The 17,013-nt window shown below is 40.5% G+C and overlaps 2 protein-coding genes across 3 annotated transcripts in view; both read left to right on the top strand.

Moving 5' to 3' along the window:
- Positions 1-1,750, top strand: part of STT3A (STT3 oligosaccharyltransferase complex catalytic subunit A) — a 29,120-nt gene extending 27,370 nt beyond the window's left edge. Inside the window, exons 16-17 of one of the 2 annotated variants that reach the window (XM_003910911.3) lie at positions 701-816; positions 1,464-1,750. In XM_003910911.3, the coding sequence (XP_003910960.1) occupies positions 701-816; positions 1,464-1,502 (155 nt within the window). In that variant the 3' untranslated portion in view covers positions 1,503-1,750. The remainder of the gene's footprint in view (positions 1-700; positions 817-1,463) is intronic. The other variant, XM_003910910.3, reaches the window with a different exon arrangement.
- A 5,229-nt stretch (positions 1,751-6,979) lies between these two features.
- The window catches only part of CHEK1 (checkpoint kinase 1), a 30,407-nt gene continuing 20,373 nt past the window's right edge, over positions 6,980-17,013 (top strand). The window contains 7 exon segments of the mRNA XM_031652821.1: positions 6,980-7,993; positions 7,995-8,127; positions 8,868-8,950; positions 9,708-9,931; positions 11,305-11,369; positions 11,464-11,533; positions 15,488-15,676. Of these exon segments, the coding sequence (XP_031508681.1) occupies positions 7,878-7,993; positions 7,995-8,127; positions 8,868-8,950; positions 9,708-9,931; positions 11,305-11,369; positions 11,464-11,533; positions 15,488-15,676 (880 nt within the window). The 5' untranslated portion in view covers positions 6,980-7,877.

Here is a 17,013-nt window from a genome sequence, read left to right as displayed (position 1 = left end):
CCTCAGCCTCCCAAAGTGCTGGGATTACAGGCGTGAGCCACCGCACCCAGCCTGTTATTTTAAGTATGAGGAAACTGAGGTACAAATAGGTTATTTAACTGTCCAGTGTCACACAACTAATGGCAAAGTCAGGATTCAAACTGACAAAGACTGGCTCCAAATTCTGTGCTTTTGACCATTACTTTTTATTGTCCTTAAGGGTATTATAGTGAAGACAGGAACAAAAGGGTGAGAAAGTGACTTTTCATATCTTCAGATGATTATATTGAGAGTTATTTGATTAGGTTAAGTCTCTCCTTCTGACTTCAATTTCTTGGTTCTGCACTAGGGAGAATTTCTGACATGAATGCAGGTCTTTGACTTCTGGTAGGCTTCTTTCTCTGATCCATGCAAGGGTTGCTAATGTGTTAGAGGCTGTGGATGACAATCCTCAGGAATAGAGGGCCTTGGAAGTCGGCTCCCTATGTCTGTCTGATTAGAGATAAGACATTGGCAAGCATCATCTTGCCTGGTACTTAAGTTAGAGTAACACTTGATTTGCCCTTACTACCTGGTGCTCCTTTTTGCGGGCTCTACTCTCACCAAATTGCAGGCTGAGGAATAATCATTCAATTAGCAGATGGTGTACTGAATCCATATACTGTCTCTATAGGAAATTAGCACGGTAGAAAGAAGTGTGTTCTTTTTCATCCCTCTCTAGAGCGTCCTCCAGGCTTTGACCGTGTCCGAAATGCTGAGATTGGGAATAAAGACTTTGAGCTTGATGTCCTGGAGGAAGCGTATACCACAGAACATTGGCTGGTCAGGATATACAAGGTAAGCAGATGCTATATGTCTCAAAAAGCAACTTTTATTTTGCAGATTGGTTTCAGTGCTTATAAAATGGGCCACATATTTCTCAAGTAGGGAAATTTCTCATGACACCTGTGTTTGAAAAGTAGCTTGCAAACTCACTGAAAATTTTACTTTTTATGTTAGATTGTTCTTAGAGAGTAGATGATCCCAGTCTGCCGTCATTTTGGCAGTTGTTGCAGTAATATTTTTCCACCTGGGGCTTGACTCAACCAGTTTCTGTGATTATCAGGCTCACGGGTGGGGAGAGTGCAGGAAATAGAGAAAAAATTCACATGTTTGTATTTAACTACATTTTCTTCTCTCTCTGAAGAACTTAAGGTATATAGAGTCACATAGAACCACATAGGAGTATATCTCTCATATAAGAAAAGATTGAGAACCCTTGATCTATGTGGAGGGTAGATCAGTAATATTGCTCCTCCCAGAGGTATCCCAAAAGGCTAAGCAGAGAGAATCTAGTCTCTAATCAGTGCTTGTTTATTCACAGCCCTAAACCAGGCTGTAGAACCCAACATAATCCTACCCACTTTAGGTGAATCCATTTTAGTAGACAATTTCTCCAAAGTTGATCTGATTGTAAATATTAAACTGACATCTTTATGTTGCAGGTAAAGGACCTGGATAATCGAGGCTTGTCAAGGACATAAATGTCACGTCCAGCTCTGATATGCTTTGCACTGGGCACATCACATTTAGGACGTTGAAGATTTTTTTTTTTTTTTTAATATGCAGTTTGTAAGAACAAAGCTGGATGGCATTAGAATTGTCTGAAAGTTTTGTCCTGGGCAGTATGGGCTGGGCCAAATGAAATGATTTTTATAATTCTAAACAGGTTACCAAATGAAATGTCATGGCTTTACTTTGGTCAATTAAAGGGGGGAATTTTTTTTAAAAATGTGCCTTATTTGTTTTGACTGACAACTGATTTGAGGAAGGCAAAACTATCCTAGGTTGCCACAAGGACATAAGCAGACCTTGTCCATTCTCTTAGCTCCCTAAATTACCAAATAGAGACGTCTTTCTCAAATCAGGAAAACTATCAAAGACCAATTCAGATCCTACATCTACAGACAGTTTTGTCATACTCTTTGCATTGCAGCACCTAGTACAATTCCTTGCAAATAGCGTGGCTCAATAAATTTCTATTGAATGAATAAATGTGGGACCAGAAGAGTGCCTTTCTGGGCTAGAAAGGCAGGTGTGTTGCTACCATGTCTCTGTTCTCCATGTCTCTTATCCTTAGATGCTCTCTGACTTTATAAATCAGCAGTTTTGAAGACTCAAGACAAACAGTGAAATTATTGGTTTATCAATGGAGAGGAAAAACTCTTCCAGCATTACATATAGAGCTTGATGGTCAGTAGGTGTTTTTGAATCAGCTTAAATATAATCATACGTATCAATTTGAAATTGAACTTTTCAGCACTCTCACTTATTCATGACACAGGAATGACCCTTTACTCAAAACTCTTGTGGTTATTCAAAGGTGAGCTTCTTTTTCCCTTAGTCTTAGCCTATTTGTTGCTATTGTATATTGCTAACAAGTTTAATTACCTAATTTTGAAGCTCTTTCCAAATAAGATACAAATTAAAAAGGGAAGCATTGCTAGTAACAGGTCCCTAGAGAGCAGTGCCAGCCTGCCTGCAAGAAAAGAGAGGAGAAACTTCTTAAAAAGTTTTAAGCCTGGGCAACACAAGGAGATTGTTTCTATGAAAAATAAAAATTAGTCAGGTATGGTGGTATACACCTGTAGTCCCAGCTACTTGGGAAGATGAGACTGGAGGATCACTTGGGCCTGGGAGGTTGAGGCTACAGTAAACTGTGATTGTGCCACTGTACTCCAGTCTGGGCACTAGTGAAATCCTGTCTAAAAAACAAAAAAACTTAACTGGAAAGCACAGTGGTCCTTGAGGACATTTAATGTCAGGACAAAGAGCCTATGACATATATCACTGATGTATATAAACCCTAAGTCATTAATAAAATAAAAGCTAACTGTTTAGTGTTACCCATTTAAGGAAACAGGAGGAATTGTATAACTTTTAGATTAGTCATAGTGGTGCTCCTAAAGGATACACTGTTGTATATTTGTATAGCCAGGGCACTTAGCCTTCCAAACTAATTCATATACCATGAATTAGGTGAGGTTTTAGACTTAAGATTTGATTTACTATATGTAAATACATTACTTGATTTATATAAAGAATTCATCTTTAGTGGAGGAGGTTATTCTGAATTATTTATCAATATGATTAATACCAGTTAGAAATTATTAATGATCTTCCTTTATACTATAAATAGGATAACCTTTTAACTTGTCTCTATAGTTGTTGCTCTGAGGATCTTAATTTTACTTTCTAGGCTACATGAAGCTATCTTTTTTAAAAGTGTACTTTTCATTTTCACTGTTATTGTGCACTTAGTATAAAAAACTCAAATCTAGGCCAGGTGCAATGGCTCATGCCTATAATCCCAATACTTTGGGAGGCTGAAGTATGCAGATCACTTGAGCCTAGGAATTCAAGACCAGCTTGGGCAACATGGCACAATCCCATCTCTACAAAAAATACAAAAACTAGCTGGGTATGGTGGCACGTGCCTGTAGTCCCTGCTGCATGGAAGGCTGAAGTGGGAAGATTCCTTGAGCCTGGGAGGTGGAGGTTGCAGTGAGCCAAGATCACATGCACTGCAGCCTGGGAGAGAGAGTGAGACCCTGTCGTAAAAAAATAAAACAAAAACTCAATTCTAAAAGGCAGTAATGCTGTTTTCTACTCCCTAGTGGCAACCACTTTAAACTCTGATTCTCACATTACTTACTTTCAATACCATAAATAATTGCTTTATTTTTCTGTGTTTGGTATTTCAATTTTAGGCATCATGTGTAGAATCTGTGGTAAGGAAACTGTAGAATTAGCTTTTTCACCATCCTATTTTTCACTTCTATGAACAGACATATTTATGCTATCTATTACAGTTCTTTTTTTTTTTTTTGAGATAGAGTCTTGCTTCCTATCACCCAGACTGGATGCAGTGGCGTGATCTTGGCTCACTGCAGCCTCCGCCTCCCTGGTTCAAGCGATTCTCCTGCCTCAGCCTCCCGAGCAGCTGGGATTACAGGCGTGCGTCACCACGCCCGGCTAATTTTTGTATTTTTAGTAGAGACGGGGTTTCATGATGTTGGTCAGGCTGGTCTTGGACTCCTGACCCTATGATCCGCCCGCCTCAGCCTCCCAAAGTGCTGCGTGAGCCACCGCACCCGGCTGAAATTCTTCTTTATGTTCCGTTTGGATTGGTTTACTCTCAAGGTTTGCTGCACACCTCTTGGGTTGATCTGTCTTTTCATTGTCACATTGTGTGTTAATCTCCTGACTTCTTTCTTGATTTATCACCTTTAAGTGCCTTCCTGAGAAAATGTGTGTGAGAGATAAATTTCTTGAGAACTTTTCGTGTCTCTTGTCATACTCCATTGATAGGTTGGCTGGGTACAGAATTCCAGACTGGGAATGATTTTTCCTTAGGACTAGGAAGGCATTGACCTATCTTTCATATGTTGAGAAATGTAATGCTGTTCCTTTTTTTTTTTTTTTTTAATGCATCCATTCCTTCTCACCTTCAACCCAGACCTCTTAGGATCTTCTCTTTATAATATTTTGAAATTTTCCCAATGTTGTGTCTTGAGTGGGTCACCTATTGTGCTGAGCAGTTTGGAATTTTATGTATGGAAAGTCAAGTTCCTCAGTTCTGGAAAATATTCTTGCATTATATATGCAAGATATTAAGAGAGGAAAGAGGATGGAAATCCCAACCCTCTTTTTCTTTCTGGAAAATGGTTATTTGGATGGTGGACTTCCTGAATTTATCTCCTAATAGTCTTATATTTTACTCTTCTATTTACTCTTCTTCTCAGAGATTTCCTCAACTTTATTTTCTAATCTATTTAAAATAGCTTCCTTTTTTCCTTCTATATTTTTAATGCCCAGAGGGGTTGGGTTTTTTGTCATTGTTTGACTATTCCTTTGTTTTGATGTCTTTCATATTAAAGACTTTCTCAAATTCTTGCTAGTCTGCTCCTCTTTAAGAGTGGGACCCTAGGCTGGGTACAGTGGATCACGCCTGTAATCCCAGCATTTTGGGAGGCCGAGGCAGGCAGATCACTTAAGGCCAGGAGTTCGGGACTAGCCCGGCAACGTGGCAAAACCCTGTCTATACTAAAAATACAAAAATTAACTGGGTATGGGGTACACACCTGTAATCCCAGCTACTGGGCATGAGAATTGCTTGAACCCAGGAGGCGGAGGTTGCAGTGAGCAGACATCATGCCACTGCACTCCAACCTGGGAGACAGCAAGACTCTGTCTCAAAAAAAAAAAAAAAAAAAAGTGGGACTCAAAAAAGCTGATTGAAAAGTCTGTTTGTAGGGGTTGATGGGGATTAATAATGTGGGTTTCAGTCTACTGTGATCTGGCTGGGCTGTTACATTGGGAAATCCATGATACTGATATTTTAGATGTTTATCTTTTACATAGGTAAGATTCCCTTGAGAAGGCTTGCACATTCTCTTACTCAAGGATGTAAGCCAGGCAGTCAGCTTTCTGGGAGTAGAGTAGGGAAAGAAGTTTTAACAGGCTCAACCTTCAGTGGATAAAACTTAAACTTAAACCCTCTGTTTTCAGTAAGGTGCCCAAGCTTTTAACTGTGCCTAATGGTCTTCAGTTCACATATTATGCATTTACCCGCTTAAATCTTATACGAGCTTTGGGGAGGGACAATTCCTTGGTTACACAGAAAGGGAAGGGTACAGGGATCTATTTGCTTTTTATGTAGCCTTTAAACCTACCCCTTTTAGTCCCATTTTTACCTCCATCTTCAGTTACCTGGTATCACCAGTTCAACTTGAGCTTTCTGAGAGTTCTGTGATGTTAATTCTGCTTTCCATTGCTAGCTTTGGGATTCATCTTCATTATCTTTCATCTAAAGGCTTTCTACTTTCCAAAATGTGACTCATACTCTGTTCTTACGGGTTCTTTTAAATATTGGTTTCCTTTACTATTAAAATATTTTAGTAAGCTTTCAGAAGAGAATAGAGGCTATTTCCATGTATTCTGTCTTTCACTGGTATTCTCCTGGAGTCTGTATATCTTATTTTTTTCAGGCTAAAAAGACTCCATCAGACACACAGGAAATTTGCAGGTCTTCCTCTTCTTCATACTCTTTGTTTTCAGCACACAGTGAAGAAACAAGAGAAAATGGGATAAATGATCTAAAAACTTGCTTTTATTTTTATACCAGGCCCTGTGGCTCACTTCTGTAATCCCAGCGACTTGGGATGCTGAGGTAGGAGGATCACTTGAGCCCAGGAGTTCCAGGCTGCAGTGAGCTAAGACTGCCCAGTTGCATTCCAGCCTGGGTGACAGAGCAAAACACCCTGTCTCCAAAAACAACAAACTGTAAAAAGATTACATAAAGCCTAATCTGTGATGTCATGATTCAAAACTATACACATAAGCATTTTGAGAGCTTTTTCCTTGATTTTTGTTCCTGATTTTGCTTCTTTAAAAGAAATGTGTGTTTTTGTTGTTGGCTGTTTGTTTAGAGGGAGTCTTGCTCTGTCGCCCAGGCTGGGGTGCAGTGACGCAGTGTCGGCTCACTGCAGCCTCAGCCTCCTGGGTAGCTGGGATTACAGGCACTCGCCATCATGCTCGGCTAATTTTTATATTTTAAGTAGAGACGGGGGTTTCACCATGGTCAGACTGGTTTTGAACTACTGACCTCAGGTGATCCACCCGCCTCAGCTTCCCAAAGTGTTGGGATTACAGGGGTGAGCCACCGGGCCCAGCCTTGAGTAACATCTTATATTTGTTTTACTTTGTTACTATTATCATAATAGCTAGTTATACTTAGTGTTTGTATGCGGCCCAGTCTTAAGGACTAAGAAAAAAATATATATAAAATATATAAACATAAAAAAATACATATATACGGAATCATGCTGTTGCCCAGGCTGGAGTGCAGTAGTGCTATCATAGCTCACTAACCTCTAACTCCTGGACTCCAACGATTGCTCTGCCTAGGCCTCCCAAGTAGCTAGGGCTACAGGGACACACCACCAAGCCCAACTAATTCCTAAAATTTATTTGTAGAGATGGGGTCTCCCTATGTTCCCCAGGCTGGTCCTGAACTCCTGGCCTCAAGCCGTCTCCTGCCTCGCCTTCCCAAAGTGCTGGAATTCTAGGCAGGAGCCACTGCGCCCGGCCAGTGCTGGAGAATGTAATGGAGATGATCCTGCATATCCTTGAGTTCCAGTCTAGTTTACTGTCAGAGAATACTTATTTCAATTTTTCCTATTTTGTTCTCGAGTCTCTTTCCTCAGATTTACTTTTCTATTTAAATGACGTTCGCGGCTTTTAAATTTGCATTGTAAAATTTATTTTGGCTCTCCCCGCCTGTTTTTTGCACATTAAAAATGAAAACTTTTGTAGAACTAAGCTAAGCAGATGGTCTTGCTGCAAAAAGATTGGGCTGAACTAAAGCATTGCTTTGGAGCTGGTTCACAGAAAAAAGGCAAAACTGGTTATCCCGACTTCAAGCTCCAAAATAAACTGCTTTCTTTCTCCGGGGAGTTTCCCCCGCCACACACACTTGACTGCGTGGCCAGTCCTTTCGATGCCTCTCGCTCCCAACACGGAGTTCCTCTCATTTCTTCACAGTCAGCTCTCATGCTGCTAGTTTCTCGGCTCCAGCACCACGGGTACAGCACTCTGAAGTTCACAAAGCACTCTGCAGCACTGACTGTGATCCTCACAGTCCTGTCCGGTGGCCTCCCGCAGGTGGTAGTGCAGCTTTTCAGGCCCAGAGCGGCCAGGAGCTAAGCCCGCAGACCCGCCTGGAAGCGCAGCGCGGACGGTCGCGCGACCCCGCGGCATGGAGGCCTGGGCTTCACCCAGAGACGCTCGAGCACCGCCCAGCCGAGCCTCACGCCGGATGCCACTTCATATTTGGGCCCAGAGCTCAATTCGCACCGATGCGGTCCGCCGTCCTTAAAGCTATTCAGCCAGAATCTCTCCCCAACTGTAAAGCAACTCTGGGCGGGAGCGGCAACCTCTCGGCGTCAGTCTTTTGGAGCCGCCGACAGTCAGAGGCAAGACCCGGGAACGCGCGCTGTCTTGCTTTACGGCACGGGTGCGCGAGTTTGCGGCAGCGTGACGCCAGCAAGTTTTGGCGGGAAAAGCGCTGCATTTGGATTCCTGCAGTGGTGGGCAAAGGACAGTCCGGTGAGCAGGGGCGGCCGGTAGAGTAGGAAAGGCTTCTAAAGAAGGAGTTCGGGGGTCTAGATTAGCGAGGGAGGGCACGGTGGGAGAAAGTTAGCATTGACTAGCGCAGGGGATTGGAGAGACTCCTGCGGAGGGGCGGTTTCGGAGAGTGGAGGAATGGTACCAGGAGATTCCCGTTGTAGAGAGGGGGCAGGAGGGACTAACACACTGCTAGCTAAGAACCCCAAGGAAGGGTCCCAGCCCTTCCTTCCGCCTCTCGGGGCAGTTTGGCCCCGCCCCGGCCTCTGGGACGGGTGGGGGTGTGGATGGGGATGGGAATTGGAACTGAGCAATTGGGAGGAGGCGCTGCCGCAGGCGTCTTCTGCCCGGTTCCGCTCCCTCTATCTCCTTTCTTTCTTCCCCAGACCCCCACCTGTCCCTCCTCCTTCCCCAGTCGTTCACCGGAAAGCATTTGTCTCTCACCTCTTCACCACAACGATTAATTTCCTCTGAGGCCTGAGGAGGGCAGAATTTCAACCTTCGGTGTGCGTGGAAATGGCGATTGTGATTTACACGACAAAATGGCCAAGTTTAGAATAGTAGTTCGTGGTTGAAAGACTTGGATAAATGTGGATGAGATATAAGGGGAAGGCAAGAGCTGTTATTTTTCGTGGAGAATCCTGGGGAGAGGCGAGGCGCAGTGGCTTCACAGGTGATCTTACACTCACTTTCCATCTTTTCTGGATTCCTGCCTTTTACAGCCGAGCTCCGGTGGAGTCATGGCAGTGCCCTTTGTGGAAGACTGGGACTTGGTGCAAACCCTGGGAGAAGGTGCCTATGGAGAGTAAGTTCTTTTAACCTCGCCTTCGTCTTCTGAGTGCATATTCATTGTTTTGGAGTCTCATACTCTGGTGATTTAGAGAGTAGATGTTTGAGATCCAAGATTTTTGGCAGCTGAAGTTACACAGTCTTTTTGCTAGGATTAATATTTTTTTCCTTCCCTTAAAAAAAAAAAAGTTTTCTTTGTAAAGAGATGGAAGGGACACGAAGTTACTGTTTTCGTGCCCACACATTGCTTCTCAGAGTTTAAGCATCGTGATTAATGAGCAGACTCTGGAGATTGCCTGGTTTCAGATCCTTGCTCTGTCACATACTGGTCATTGTTTTGTGATCTTAGGCAAGCTTCCTAATGTCATTGTGTACCTCTCCTTCACCACCTTTAGGGTGGCAATAATAGTATCTACCCCATAGGAGCTTAGGACAGTTACACAAGCACATATAATATGGGATTAATGCTCTTAAAAGTATGTGAGTAGAACATGTATATATGTGATGTGGCTTAGAATTACCTCAGTCTATTTTATGAAGCGTTTATTAAATGACTTGTGTGACAGCATAATGACGTTTGGAGGGTTAGCTATTGTATTTCACATTTTAGAAAGGAGTAGTGTCTGTTGAGAACATAGCAGAAACCACTTCCTTGGTTTCTCCTTTGTGGAAAAAGTAATAAAGGTAAAATAGTTTTGGATGCGTCATGTTTAATCTTTGGAAGTTTTAGAAGAAATGGAATTCTGTAATGTTAAAACTTTTTTCCTTTTTAGAGTTCAACTTGCTGTGAATAGAGTAACTGAAGAAGCAGTCGCAGTGAAGATTGTAGATATGAAGCGTGCCGTAGACTGTCCAGAAAATATTAAGAAAGAGATCTGTATCAATAAAATGCTAAATCATGAAAATGTAGTAAAATTCTATGGTCACAGGAGAGAAGGCAATATCCAATATTTATTTCTGGAGTACTGTAGTGGAGGAGAGCTTTTTGACAGAATAGGTATGGAAGAAATTTAAGATAATTATTTTAAACAAATTTTTAAATTTGTTTTTTAAATCTTGGGCATGCTATTTGGTCATTGTCCTTTCAAAATTGCTCATGCAACAGTGAAATTGGAATAAATTATCTTTAAAAAATTTTTCCTACTGGTATTAATACATAAAAGCATATATAGAGTCAATGAAAGAAAACTTCTTTCCCAAGTTATATAAGTGATTTTGGTTTAAGATTGGTGTCTTACAGAATTTAAGAGTGACAAAATGTAGTTTTATGGTACATCATAAATGCAGTGTATCCTAAATGCAATGTATTGCCTACACAATTTTTTCTTTGTAGACATTCTAGTTATATGAAATCATTGTATACATTTACAGATCTAAAATAGCATGCTATTTCCTCTTGGTTCACATGAAATAATTGAGAATTTTCTAGGATTGCTTTTTGTATATTAAGTAAATTCTGTGTTTGCTATTAATACTTAAACATTCTATGTAGAATCAAAGGACCGATATTTCAGAACACTGAGAAGTACATAAAATAAATCTGGATGTAAATTTATAATTTAAAGCTATTGTATTAAAAGTTAAAAACTGATAAAGAGGTACTAGGATCTCCAGTGTGACTCGGGAGAGAGTTGAGGGTAAAAGAAATGGAGTTAATGAGAGAGATCAAAATATAAAAAGATAACTGATAAAAGAATTTTCATAATGAAACTGTGTTTCATGAAGGACCTCACAGGCATTCGTGGTTTTGTACTGTGAGACTATATGAAGTTTAAATCTGAGCCAGGCGTGGTGGTACATGCCTGTAATCCTAGCTACTCAGGAGGCAGGAGAATTGCTTGAGCTCAAGAGTTCCAGGTTACAGTGAGTTATGATCTCACGCCAGGGTACTCCAGCCTGGGTGAAAGAGCAAGACCCTATCTCTAAAAAAAGTTAAATAATGAAAGAAGTATAATCTCTAAAATATTTAGTGAAATTGGCTTAGATTTGCCCAGACTTCCCCTTTGGCATTATATTTCAGGAATGAGAAAAATAATTAGCATAGCATTTAGAAGAAATAGGGGAGAATTTGAAGGTTACTGAATCAGGGTTAGTATAAGAGGAAGCAGGGGCTTTCAAGGCATGGCTTACATTCTTGATTTGGATATGGATTTTTCTCTCTATAATTTTTCTGTAATACTACTTTTGCCATCTAACAGAGGTAAATGTGAGTTAAGCCCTCTATGTGTTAGTGGACTCCTGAATCTTTTGTTGGCATTTGCTTCTGTTTGCCTAAGTACATTTGTAAATGTCTAAGCTTCAAATTAAGAAGCTATGTGGTTGCTACCTGATTATATTTAGTCAATAAACTTACTTTCATACTTGTTTTAGAGCCAGACATAGGCATGCCTGAACAAGATGCTCAGAGGTTCTTCCATCAACTCATGGCAGGAGTGGTAGGTATAGTTGTCCATGTCCCTTTTATTTAAAATTAGTATGAATACATTACATTACCAAATTCTAGTGTGTTTCCCTCTGCATCCCTCTTAGGTTTATCTGCATGGTATTGGAATAACTCACAGGGATATTAAACCAGAAAATCTTCTGTTGGATGAAAGGGGTAAGTTTAGCATTTTATCACTGGTACCTAAGTTATTTTAACATAGCCATACAAGGCAAAATCAAGTCTTTTGCATTACTGGAATTTCCAGACAAAATCTGAAAAATCAAGGAAATTTTGGAGACTTAGTATATTTGGAAATCACAAGTCTCATTATGCAATACAATTGCGGATCAGGTAGAGAAACCTGACCTAGGTGCAAGCCTAGCTCACTATATGTATAAGAATAATCTTTTTTTTTTTTGATACAGGATCTCACTCTGTCGCCCAGTCTGGAGTATACTGTATTATCAGGGCTTACTGCAGCCTTGACCTCCTAGGCTCAAGCGATCCTACCACCTCAGCTTCCCGAGTAGCTAGGACCAGCTACAGGCAGGTGTCACCATGCCTGACTAATGTTTAATTTTTTGTAGAGATGGAGTTTCCTTGTGTTGCTCAGGCTGGTCTTGAACTCCTGGACTCAAGCAGTTTACCGGCCTTAGCCTCCCAAAGTGTTGGGATTATAGACATGAGCCACCATGCCTGGCCAAGAATAGTTTAAAATAATTCTTTAATGCATTAATAAAGGGAAGTTCCTGTAGAATACCCTGGACCTTAGTCTTGTCCTGTTCACTCTTTTTTTATGTATGACTTGGATAAATAGATAAGAAATTTAGTTATATTTTCTGGATGTCATCAAATTGAGAAGGATGGATAGTGAAAGCTTTAGCTTATAGGGTCAGAATCGAAAAGAAATATCAGCTGTATGAGGCAGTTGTTGTCTGGTTTGATGTTTTATTCTTAGTATTAGAATAGTGCTTAACAAATGGTTGGCTTTCTTTTTTTGAAACAGAGTCTTGCTCTGTTGCCCAGGCTGGAGTGCAGAGACATGATCTCGGCTCACTGTAACCACTGCCTCCCCGGTTCAGGTGATTCTCATGACTTAGGCCCCTGAGTAGCTGGGATTACAAGCCTGAGCCACCACACCTGCTAATTTTTGTATTTTTAGTAGAGACGGGGTTTTGTCATGTTGGCCAGGCTGGTCTGGAGATCCTGGCCTCAAGTGATCCGCCTCCCTTGGCCTCCCAGAGTTCTGGGATTATAGGTGTGAGCCACCGCACCCAACCTATACATGCTATTTTCTTACCTGCATATGGATTTTACTTTTTACCCCTTTACTTTGAGTTTCTATAACATAAAAATCTTTATTTAAAACTTAAAAAATTCAGATACACAAAAATTCTTATGTATAATATTATAATGAAATGTAAATAGATATGTATCAATCCACCTGGTTTAAAAAGACAACATTATTTGTATATAAGGATGCTCACAGTGGCAATGTTTTTAATATAGCAGAAAACTAAATAACCCAAATGCCTATCAACAATAAATTATGAAATGGATGCCTTATATCTACAAGCAGTGACATGGATGAATTTCAGGTATATAATGATGTAGAGCAAAAAGAGACAGTTGCAAAAGAATTCATATGGTCTGATTCTATTTATACACAGTTCAAAAATATGTAAAACCTAGTATATTGTTTGAGGATGTTTTGTTTTGTTTTTTTGGAGATGGAGTCTCGCTCTGTCGCCCAGGCTGGAGTGCAGTGGCGCAGTCTCGGCTCACTGCAAGCTCCGCCTCCCGGATTCACGCCCTTCTCCCGCCTCAGCCTCCCGAGTAGCTGGGACTACAGGTGCCCGCCACCACACCCGGCTAATTTTTTGTATTTTTAGTAGAGACAGGGTTTCACCATGTTAGCCAGGATGGTCTCAATCTCCTGACCTCGTGATCCGCCCGCCTCGGCCTCCCAAAGTGCTGGGATTACAGGCGTGAGCCACCGCGCCCGGCCTATTGTTTGAGGATGTAACCATGGAGGAAAAAAACACGCAGAAAAGCAAGGGTGTTGTAATAAAACCAAATTCAGAATAGTGGTTACCTCTAAGAAGGTAAGGGAGGGAATGTATGTAAGGAAGTATTTACAGATTTCAAAGGAAATAGAACATTGTTTTCTAAAGTGAGTGGGTGTTTATTACATTGTTATTCCTTATATCTTGTATTAGTATACAAGATATAATTCTTTGTTTCTATTTAATATTTAGGAGTCTTTTTAAAAAAGAAATAAAATGTTACCAGTATTTAACACCCTCCTGTTTATTTCATCACAAATATATTCTTCCTTTCTTTTTCTAAGAGCTAAACATATTCCTAAATTTAAATTTTATTATGTGCAATTCTGTAACATAGCTCAGTGTTATGTTGCAGACATAACAAAACGAAGTCAAAAGAATATTTTAGTTATCCATTAGTATTTTAAGTGATTACTACTTATAAGTAATTTGGAACTCAATCTTGGTGGTTTGTCCAGATAGTGTCATATTTAGCTATTAAAAAGATAACTGGATGCAGTTGCTCATGCCGGTAATCCCAACACTTTGGGAGGCTGGCGTGGGAAGATTACTTGATCCTAGGAGTTTGAGACCAGCCTGGACAACGTAGACCCTGTCTTTATGAAAAATTTTTTAAAAAATTAGGCATGGTGGTGTACACCTGGAGTCCTAGCTACTGGGGAGGCTGTAGCAGGAGGATTGATCGCTTCAACCTAGGAGGGCAAGGCTGCAGTAAGCTGTGATCACGCTGCTACACTCTAGTCTGAACAGCAGAGTGAGACCCATTCTCAACCAAAAAAAAAAAAAAAGGATAGTCACAGTAGCTACCTCCTCAGTCAGATAGAGGTAAACATTTCATTGGTTTACATATTGTGTGAATGTACTTGATTTTTAAAGAATCAGTCCCCTATTTTGAGACATTTAAGTTGCTTCTAACTTAAAAAATAAAATAGGACAGTGATGACTTTTATCAATTTGTGTAAAGGGCCAATATAAAAATTGGGTCATGCTATAATATTTTTTATGCCGTTAGCCTTTTTGTCCCACTTATGCACGATTTCATGTCAGTATGTATAGATATACCTTGTTGATTTTTTTCAAAACCTACCTCCACATTTTCCATTGTGCAAACGTATTGTAAGATTTAATCATTTATTGATGGACATTTATTTACAAATAATATTGCTATGGATATTCTTATGTTTGTGAATTTACGGGATTATTTCTATGGATATAGAAGTGGGAATTGCTAGTTCAAAGAGTGAATGTTTCACATTTTAGTATGTTTTGCCAGATTGCCCTCGGATAATAGAAGGCCTTTTCTAACTCTTAAGACCGGGTTAGATTCCTTTGCTCTAAGATCTTGTAGTGCTCTGTATTTTTATAACCTTCATAACAGTTTTCTATTGTCTTCACTGATTTATCTGCTACCTGCATTGGCTGGCATAGTGTCTGTCACTAAGTTATAGTAGATCTTCACTAAATATAAGTTAAGTCCTGCCTGCAGTTTTTGTGTGTTGAAGATGGGAAGTTAGGGTGTATGTTTGATCTTCTGAATTTTTTTTTGTACAGAATTTTTCCTCTTTTTCTCAGACTCCGTACTTTGAAAAAGAAAAAAATTATTGTGGTTTGTTAAATTTTGGTTTGTCTTCACATATTTTCTTCTGCCAACTGGGTTTGCTTGCTGCTGAGAAAGTTGTGCCTAAGTATTACTGATGTTTCCTTCCTGCCTTCCACCCTACCTGATGAAGGGCCTTGCTTTGCTTTCAGCTCAGGTTTAGAGTGCTCCTTTCCAGAAGGGCAGCACCTTCTGACTCCAACCTCTTGCTTTAATCTGGTCCAGACTGCTTTGCATGTTGGTTATACTTCTTTTAAGTTAATAGAAGAGATGAGGCCTTTTTCTACTTTTAGCATAGATGATGATGTATATTTTTTTAAATTTGGTCTATTTTGCTTATTTTAAGAGAAGTTCTACAAACCTTAAGTAACACCAGTGATTTTTTTTTTCAATAAAACTTAATTCCTGTAAGTTTATCTATTTGCAAAACATTTTTCAGTGCCGTCTTTTTTTCTTTTGGTTTAGATAACCTCAAAATCTCAGACTTTGGCTTGGCAACAGTATTTCGGTATAATAATCGTGAGCGTTTGTTGAACAAGATGTGTGGTACTTTACCATATGTTGCTCCAGAACTTCTGAAGAGAAGAGAATTTCATGCAGAACCGGTTGATGTTTGGTCTTGTGGAATAGTACTTACTGCAATGCTCGCTGGAGGTAAGAGCTCTTTAATCATGGTAAAATTCCTATAAAAAGTCAGATTAGTTATACTGAAATAAATGAAATAAACCAAGGAATTCATATTTATATAATAGTTTTTGTTTTCTTTTTAAGAGACAGGGTCTCATTCTGCTGTCCAAACTGGAGTATAGTGAGCTATTATAGCTCACTGCAGCCTCAGACTTCTAGGCTCAAGCAATCCTCTGGCCTCACTCTTCCAAGTAGCTAGGACCAGTGGTGCTTGCCACAAGACATCTGGCTAAGTTTTAAAAATGTATTGTAGAGATGGGGTCTTGCTGTGTTGTCCAGGCTGGTGTTAAACACCCGGTCTCAAGCAAACCCTCTGTCTTGGCCTCCAAACTGTTAGGATTAAAGGCATGAGCCATGGCACCCAGCTTCTAGAGTAGTATTTTAATAGTCTCTTGATCAGTTTAGGTTGCTGTAACAAAGTATCATAGACTGCATAGCTTATAAACAACAAATTTATTTCTCACAGTTCTGGAGGCTGAAAGTATGATATTAGGAGTGCCAACCTGGTCATGTTTCAGTGAGGGCCCTCTTCCTGATTTGCAGATGGCTGTATTCCTGTGCTCTCTCATGGTGGACAGCCAAGAGAGCAGAAGCAGGTCCTATTGTGTTGTTTTTTTTTTTTAAGACCAGAGTCTTGCTCTGTCACCCAGGCTGGAGTGCAGTGGTACGATCTCAGCTCACTGCAGCCTCTACCTCCTAGATTCTAGCAGTTCTGTCCCAGCCTCCTGAGTAACTGGGATTACCAGCACGCATCATCAACCCCAGCTGATTTTTGTATTTTGACTAGAGACAGGGTTTCACCATGTTGGCCAGGCTGGTCTCAAACTCCTGATCTCAAGTGATCCACCCACCTCAGCCTCCCAAAGTGCTGTTTTTGGTTTTTTTGTTTTTTTAAAATGACCAGATGTTGTGAGACATTGTGTCTGTTTTTTGTTTTGTTTTGTTTTTTGTGGTTTTTTTTTTTGAGACAGGGTCTTACTCTATTGCCCAGGCTGGAGTGCAGTGGCACAATTCAAGGCTCCCTGCAGCCTTGACCTCCCAGGCTCAAGCGATCCTCCCATCTCAGTCCCCTCAGTATCTGGGACTACAGGCGTGCACCACCATGCCTGGCTTATTTTTTGTGTGTGTGTTTTTTTTTTTTTTTTTTTTTAGAGACAGTCTTGCCATGGTACCCAGGCTGGTCTTAAACTCCTGGGCTCAAGTAATCTGCCTATCTTGGCCTTCCAAAGTGCTGGGATTACATAATTAGTGCCCTATGAAGGCATAATATTGGCCAGGCACACGAGCCCTTATTAGACACTAAT

Source organism: Papio anubis, chromosome 12 (genome assembly GCF_008728515.1).
Source record: "Papio anubis isolate 15944 chromosome 12, Panubis1.0, whole genome shotgun sequence".
Lineage (NCBI taxonomy): Eukaryota > Metazoa > Chordata > Mammalia > Primates > Cercopithecidae > Papio > Papio anubis.
Note: the sequence above shows the minus strand (reverse complement) of the source record. Positions and strands in the feature narration are given on the sequence as shown.